The following is an 8,437-nucleotide window of genomic DNA, read 5'->3' as shown; positions in this document are numbered from 1 at the left end:
AGATCATTTTTATTCAGAATTTAATTTTTCAGTCTCCAACTTCTTTGCTTGAAAATTATATTTGTTAAAAGCCGGCAGTTTCATAATAAAGAAGAATATGCTCATATGATTTTAAAATTTCCCGCCCAAAACTATGTTAGTACACATTCAGGACACTGCGCGCTTAGTCAGTACAATCTTAGTACAATTTTCGGCTGAGTGCCGACGCGGTCGGTGATATTGGTGACGCCAGACAAAGGGTGTTTTGTATACAATTTCTCAAAAAAGTGCTATTATCAGCCTAACTTGGCCTAGTCGTTATTTGAACTTGCACATTTTTCATCAAAATTCACTTGCAGTCAAGCGTGTGAAGTAATACCTTAGATATGGACGAAAGCGAGGATGAAAGTGCCGGTACGTAAACTTAACCTGTATATTATTAACATATACTGTAAACCTGTTTGGGTTTCTTTAGCACACAATTAAGTGTTTTCAGTATTAATTTAAGAGTTATTCGGTTATTTTATTGAGAATTTTCAATATTTTATCTTATTAATAGTATATACCTACAACATGCAGTCACATAGTGTGGTTACTGATATTAAGTATATATGTGCACAGTATGCCAACTTTGTGCAAAACGATGTTCTGAACTTATGAAATAAGTTGTACATTTAATAATATGCAGCTGTCCCTAGCGGACCGAGTGAACGTAAAGGTTACTTTACATATATAGTATTCCTTCCGTATCATGCAACAAAAACCCAAAAAAAACAGCGAGATCAATTTTTAAATTGGTCAAATTCGGATTCTACGTTAAAATACCCATTAGAAGGTCACGCAGTAATCGCAATAGTTTTTTTTTTGCAACGGGAAAAAGTTTTTAAAAAGACATAACGCCTGTTGACTGCTACTTACAGATAATGCGTTTGAAGTGTAGCAATCCACAGGCGTTATACGTCTTATATTTTTTTTAAACTTTTTATCTTTATAAAAAAACTGTTGCGATTACTCCGTGACCTTCTAATAGGAATTTTAACGTAGAATCCGAATTTCACTAATTTAAAAGTTGATTTTGCTGTTTTTTTTTTTAGCTTTTGTTGCATGCTACGAAAGAGATACTATGTGGATGCCATGAGGATACTCTGTAGAGTATCCTTTCCATTCACTCGGTCCGCTAGGGCTATTTTTCAGGTGTGATCGAAATTCATTTCTACCAGTTGTAGCACCTGTTTGTTGGTTGGCGGTTTGATTTTTATATAGAAAATTATGTGAATATATATTTTTAAAGAAAATGATTATTCTGCGTTTAAATTAAGATTGGTCTGCATTAAATCTAGCCTATGTCTATTATTTTAAGTTATAACTGTGTAAATTACTGTCATATCAGTTTTTAACTTTTTGTATTAATTTTTCTGATTAAAATTTTGTTGTAACATATTATTTAGATTCTGAAGTAGAAGTTATTTACGATGGAGCGGAGAATGAAATTTATAATGTTGAGAGTAAGATGAAATATTTCTAAATTAAATTATTCTCAAAAGGCATATATGATATAATTAAAAATTTTCCTAGCAGACTTCGAAGACAACGTTAGTGTAGAATTTTCATCGGAGGAAAGCGTTGCTTACACATGTAAGATATTTTTATTATTCGATTTAGTACAAAAAACTCCAACAACAAGGTATCAAAACTGCGATGCTAGAATATAAATATCATATATTTTTTTAGACTCCGAGAATGAAGAAGCATCGGATGGATGTGATCACAGTTTAGGCAAGTTTTTTCTCATTACATTCAACCTTTTATTTAATTTATTCGTATAAACTTGTAAATATTTGTTGTTACAGAAGAAAGTGACAATGAATTTGATGATTTAATGGATGAAAAGACTTTGAAGGATTTTAATGAGAAAAAAACAGACATCCTGGAGACTTTAAATATGTGGAAAAAGGAAAAAAGAAAATTTGACGAAAGTTTAGCACTTCCGCATTATAATGGCGATCATTGTGTGATAGACCGACTGAGCGACGATTGTTTGATACATATATTTAGTTATTTACCTCTGAAAGATAGGATCTGTATCGAAAGAGGTGAGTAAATTAAAGAAAAATATAAATGCAGTGTAACTAACTTTTGCTGTTGTTAAAATTAAACTATATAATTCGAACAATTAAAATCTAAAAGATTTATATATAAAGATGTTTTAAATTCCACCCTACAAAGTTAAAATTTAAACCAAAAAAAAGAATTTATTTTTTTGTAAAAATGTCTATTGAAACCCTATGTAAAGAAACTGTCTACACGTGTCGAAAAACCCTGGCTAATTGTACTGAAAATTCTGTACACGCAACCATGGCCTTATATAAATTACAGCAAAATTTTTGAGCAAATTTAACCGTCTTCTTTCGAGGACAAAATATTTCGTTTTTTTAGAGTGAATTGGGCGATACGTATTTTTGTATTTTTTTCATAAAATCGAATTTTTTTATTTTTCTTGCTTGCAAAAGATACGAAAAAAATAGTTTGTGTAGTTAAAAAAGTTCTACACAAATTTTCTTTACTCATTTATAATATATTGTATAATTTCCGATAATAACAAAAATATTCAATATTGAAAATGAATAAACACATTTTTAATTTCAATTTTTTATTTATGCATACAATTTTTGAAAACAAGATGAAGGACTAGAAACATGGGCAATTTCTATGAAAAGAGACAAATGAGTAAAGAAATTGTTTGCAGAACTTTTTTATCTGTGTAAACTATTTCCTCAACATTTTTTTGTATCTGCTGTAAGCAAGAAAAATAAGAAAATTCGATTTTATGAAGAAAAAAAAACATTCTCCTGGCCACAAAACTTCCCTGTCAGAAATTTCTGATAGAACTTTCTTTCCGACGCTTTCCACATCTTTCTTGATTCTTTCTGAAACTGTACCACTATTTTATTTCAGAATTTATCAGAATGTGTCCCAGTGGTATCTTTCCGTTTTTCCGACCTTTTCCGAAACTTTCCCGCGCGTATTTTTTCAGTTTCTATCAGATTTTATGAGAAAACTAAATTATGTAATATTGTTATATAAATATTGTTTAATAGAACTTGATATGTAATTATTATGTAATTGTAAATAAACTTTTTAAATTAAAATATATCGAAGGATTAATTAAAAAACTATTCATTTCATAAATTTCAAAATTTAATAATTTTCATAATTAAATAATTTTTTCAAAATTATAACTGTTTAATATATTTGATAGTAATTTAGTGAAAAAATTTTGGATAAAAAGAATTATTTTTTAAACCTTGTTTAAACTATTGTTTTGTTTGTTCAAATTATTATTATTAACTTTTCTTAAATAATAATTTGCAAAAACGAAATAATATATTATTAATATTATTAATAATTTCCGATAACATCTGATAAGAATAAATGGGACATTTCTTATAAGATCTGATGGAATTATATTGAGACAAATTTTCTGAAAGAAACTGAAGAACTCTGATGTAGATTTCGGAAAGATTCTGATAAAATCTGAAAAGAATATTTTTCCAACTGTTTCAGAATCTATCAGAAATTTCCTTTCAGAATCTTTCCGATTTTTTGGGCAGGGTTATTTAGCCCGAGTAAAATTCACAAAATATTTTCCTTATGATAATGCAAGTTCAACCAAAAATTTATAAAAAATACAAGTGTGGATTTTTCGAGAAAATCAACTTTTTATATTTTGCTACTTAGTTTCAATTTTAACTGTATTTAAAAACATTCCAAATTGGATTGTTTGATGAAATTCATAACACAACAAAATTGTAATAAGTGGGAAATTCAATTGATCCGCAGGAACGTCTTAAAATAGTTGGGGGATTTGGTTTTAGGATCCGATGTATTTGAATTCAGTTTGACAATTAAAAAAAAACTCTTCGGCAGACAATTTAATGTAGGTCCTCAAGTTTATTATATCCAATTCGTCAAGTACGTTTTGGTAAGAAACTACGTAATTTTTTATAGAATTAATAAATTCACTTGCGAGGGCCACCATTTTGTGCCTAATGTTTCATTTAATTATTAGCTAATTGAAATAAATTTTTTTTTACCCTAAAGCGAAATCTACCAAGAACTATTTTTCAATATATAAATCTGACCGCAATAAGGAATGGTTCAACTTCTGTACACCATCTGGTGCCAAAAATCAGAGCTAGAAAGAGTAGGTCGAATTTTAAAGATGCATTTTAATTTGTAATTAAAAGTGTTTTCCCGATTTTTGTGTGCAGTTTAAAGTAATTATTGCGCACTAAAAATAAATATTTATCAAAAACAGTGTTACAGATGGAATTTTGAGGTTATACATATAACACACATTTCTTCAACTCAAAAATTGTTCTAAAACAAAAAAAATTATAAATTTCAACACATTATAAGCATGAATGAATTTATTTCGAAAAAAATATAAACTTCAAGTAAATTTTTAATAATTCCACATTAAATATTTAATATCTATAAAATCTGAACTTAAAGTTAGGTTAGAATTCGTATTTTAATTCCATTCGTCTACTATTCATAGTATTTACATAATCTAGATCACATTTTTCGCTACGCACACAAATTAATGTTCATTGATGTGTATAATGCGTTGAAACTTAAATGAGATGGTAAAATATATATATAAAAAAAATTTGACAAGATATGTGATTTTTTCACATGTGTATAAGATTGAAATTCAACCTGAAACGCTTTCTTTTTTATTAAGACATATTTTTGATATTCAATGATTGTTTTATTCTCCACAAAACAATCGAAAACACTTTTATGTCAAAATTTAAATGCGTCTTTAAAATTCTACAGCCAGTTTCAAGTTCAGATTTAATCGAAACCTCTATTTTTAAAGAGGTTGTTATATTTTTTATTGTAGATTAAAAAGAAAATTAAGTTAAGGCTCTATCGGTCATCAGGAACACATTCTCGTTACAATACTCGCGTTTAATATATTGTTTGTATAATTTGTAGAATCAGAATCCTTCCTTAAGGAAAAGAAAGTCGGTTATTTTTCCAATATTTTTTTAATAGATTTTACAGAAAATCTTATATAATTTGAGAATGCTGTATGTGATTTACAGAAGTTTCTATATTTTAGAAAATTTCGGCAAATTCGATATGAATGAGACCATTTTTTCATTTACTTGTAATTCTTTAAAATTAGCAAATCTATTTTGCGTAATCTGAGAATGACTTCTTACACAATTCTGTAAGACTGTTGCCACTAAATGTGTTTCAATTATATCTCAAAACAAATATTTTTTACATTAAAATTATTGATCTCCTAGGACCTAGGTGTAAGGTTGTTTTTTTCCTGAAAGAAAATTTAGAACGGCCAGGGAAAATTAAAAATTGGTCAGTTATTGCTAATTTGATTACTCGATCCTAGAAAATTTGGATTTAAAAATATTTAATTAATTTAATTTTCTTACAAGAAACAATTAGATTATTCGTGAAGTTGCTAAATAATTGGTAAATAAATAAATTAAAATTTTCAGCATTTTTAAGCTTAGAAAATGTTAAAATGAAGAGTGTTTATAAATGTTAAGTTTTGGTAAGTCCAATTTTGCGTTAAAGAAGCAAAAATTAGCCTTATTAGGGGTTAAGCTTTGATTTTTAAAAGTAATTATTCCAATTTAATAATGCATTTAAAATATTGAAAAATGGTAATTTTTCGCCTATTGTAAGAATAAAATTTTTGGCTAATATTTGACAAGAAAGTTACTTTTGCTCATGTCAAATATATACATATTTTAATTCTGCTGAATTTGTCTGACTTTGGTTAAATAATAAAATTTTGCATTTGTCAATCTTACAATTTTGTCAGTTTTATTACGAATATAGAATGTGACATTCTTTGCCACTGTCCTTCAACTGAAATTAAAATTTTTAATTGTATGTGTGAATTTTGCATCATTCTTTTCTTTGAGTTTTTAAAATTACCCAATCAACATTGAAAAATTCGAGATTTTCTTGAGACATCTATTTCTTTGAGTATTCTTTAAAAATTATATAATCACAACAATATCTAATAATCGGATACATAAGCCGCTTTTTCAGGAGAAAGCGATCCAAAAACATACTACAGAGTTAGGTTTACATTCATATAGAAAAATTAACATTTTTGAAAATGCATATTCAGGCACAAACCTATGATCCGGTACGCTACGGTGTATTTGTTGAGCGACTGTTTAGTAGGGTGGTGCAAACATTTCTTTTTCTCGAATTTTTATGATTATCGGCTGAAAATTTGTTTGAATCAACATAAAAATAAATCCATTTTTTTTAAATTATATTTAGATGTGCCGCAAGCCCCATATGAAGTTTAAAACGTACTTCCCATAATAAAAAAGACGTTTTTGTAAATTTTATTCAGAATTCTCAATATTATCTGAATCGATTTGAAACCCAATATTTCGCCTCAAAGTTTGAATTAGACCATTTCTGCATTTCTGACACCTCACCAGAGTCTCTCAGTAACTTATGTATTCAATATGATCCGTGTAGAAAATTGCAAGCATATTTTAAATATCTATTTTATTTGAGAAATATGTATTCACAAAAGAAGATATTATTCGAAAAACAGTTTTCTCTAATGTTTATTTATGATTGTTTTAATAACTGCGACGGTGAAGCAAAGTTAAGTATTGGAGAAAACCCACAACTTTCTTGAACTTATCTCAAAGAAGATTGTTATAAACAATATTAAATTGTTTAAACAACTTTTTGGTCAACTTACATTAACTATTACCTCACTAAGTGAAAAAAGTCATTAACAACGAGAATTTGTTTAAATAATTATTTTTGCTGAATCTAATTATTTATAAGATTATTATTAACAATAATAATAAATTATTTAAACAATATCTCTTGTTAAGATTGATGACCTATCACCTCCCTCTAATTGAAAATTTGATAACAAATTACAATTTTCTGAAAAAACGTGACTTTCTAACTCTATTCTATCATAAAATTGTTAAAACAATAATTAATTGTTTGAACAATTTATTTAAACAACTAATTATCAGTATGAAATGATATTTTATATACCAGAAACAATTTGCATTTAAAAACCGGATTAAAATTATAATTAGCGTAAAAATCTCGCAAAACCCATTTTTTCATTAATGGGTTTTTTGGGATTCTATCAAAATGACTCATGGGGATGATATTGAAAAAACTGATATTTTATTTATATTCTTTGGGAAATAGGTCTTAAGCTTCATGGAGCCTGCGGCACCTCTAAATATAATTTTTTTCAAACAAACAAAAAATGGATTGATACTTTTAGACAAAAGACGTCATATGAGCTATGAACTTTTAGAAAAATTGGTACACTGTAAAAAAAGTTTCTTGTAATTTTACCAATTTCAGAGTAGGTCCGATTATTACCTACTCTCTAACTAACGTTTTCACTGACAATATCGAATATCCACTTTCAGTATGGAATTTAACTTTTAGGTTATTTAAGTTTCCAGACAGATCCTGTAAAATTACAAATGCATTATGAATTTTAGGTGATGGAATTTTAACCAAAAATATTCGTGTTTTTTTCAACATGTTAACTTTAACATCTACATGAGAAATGTGAGTAATGGTAATTTGACTGGAAATTGCAAATTTCCCGTTTAAATAAGGAATACAGTAGAAAGCAGTTTTTTAACTTAAAAAATTCTTGTTTAACATTTTTTATCAATTTTGCAAATAATTTTTTTCATAATTTATACCGTTCTGAAACACGCTCTTTCACACATAATTTTATTTTTACCAGTTTTTCATTATTTTCCGCAACTTTGAAACTTTACAATTACTAGTACTTATACTATGTTCAGAGCTGTGCAAGTACGCCGCGTTATCAATGATCAAATTTAAAGGCGTGAGATTACGTTGGAAAAAGAAATTTTTAACAGTTTCTGTACTTTTACTAGCGTCAAGAAATTCAATACTCTGAAAGTAAGTCCATTTATTACCTACTCTGAAAGTAACAGATTCACAAGCAGAAACTGTACTTTTACAAAGCCTTGCTATATTTTCACTCTAAAAGTGGTAAACTTACAAGATTGGTTGGAACTTCTAGTATGCAAGTAGCATTCACCCTATAATCAGAGTAGTAAAATTGCACCAATTTTTTTTTGTAATTTTACCATTCTAAGTGGTACATTTTTTTGATTTTTTACAGTGTACTATTGAAAAAAAAGTTTTGTGGAAAGTCTTAGATAGATTGCAGCATATATTTATAAACTTATTAATAGTTTAAATAAAAGAGAGCTTATAAACAAATTCAGTATTTTTTAGTTATTTTACCTAACTGCAAATATAATATTACGAGGGTAGTTCAATAAATCCTTAGAATGAAGTATAAAAACAATTTTTTTTGGGTAAATTTTTTTTTATTTTTCAACATAATCTCCTTGGAGCTCTACAC

At 27.6% G+C, this 8,437-nt stretch overlaps 1 protein-coding gene across 3 annotated transcripts in view; it reads left to right on the top strand.

The window, feature by feature from the left end:
- Positions 1 to 175: 175 nt before the first annotated feature.
- The window catches only part of LOC117172621 (F-box/LRR-repeat protein 7-like), a 38,905-nt gene continuing 30,643 nt past the window's right edge, over positions 176 to 8,437 (top strand). The window contains exons 1-5 of one of the 3 annotated variants that reach the window (XM_033360731.1): positions 176 to 393; positions 1,428 to 1,484; positions 1,558 to 1,614; positions 1,711 to 1,755; positions 1,830 to 2,072. In XM_033360731.1, the coding sequence (XP_033216622.1) occupies positions 366 to 393; positions 1,428 to 1,484; positions 1,558 to 1,614; positions 1,711 to 1,755; positions 1,830 to 2,072 (430 nt within the window). In that variant the 5' untranslated portion in view covers positions 176 to 365. Of the gene's footprint in view, positions 394 to 1,427; positions 1,485 to 1,554; positions 1,615 to 1,710; positions 1,756 to 1,829; positions 2,073 to 8,437 lie in introns of all 3 variants that reach the window. The other 2 variants (XM_033360722.1, XM_033360739.1) reach the window with 2 other exon arrangements.

The sequence above is a fragment of the Belonocnema kinseyi genome, chromosome 1 (genome assembly GCF_010883055.1).
Source record: "Belonocnema kinseyi isolate 2016_QV_RU_SX_M_011 chromosome 1, B_treatae_v1, whole genome shotgun sequence".
NCBI lineage: Eukaryota > Metazoa > Arthropoda > Insecta > Hymenoptera > Cynipidae > Belonocnema > Belonocnema kinseyi.
The sequence above is the reverse complement of the archived record's forward strand: the minus strand, read 5'-3'. Positions and strand labels throughout refer to the sequence as shown.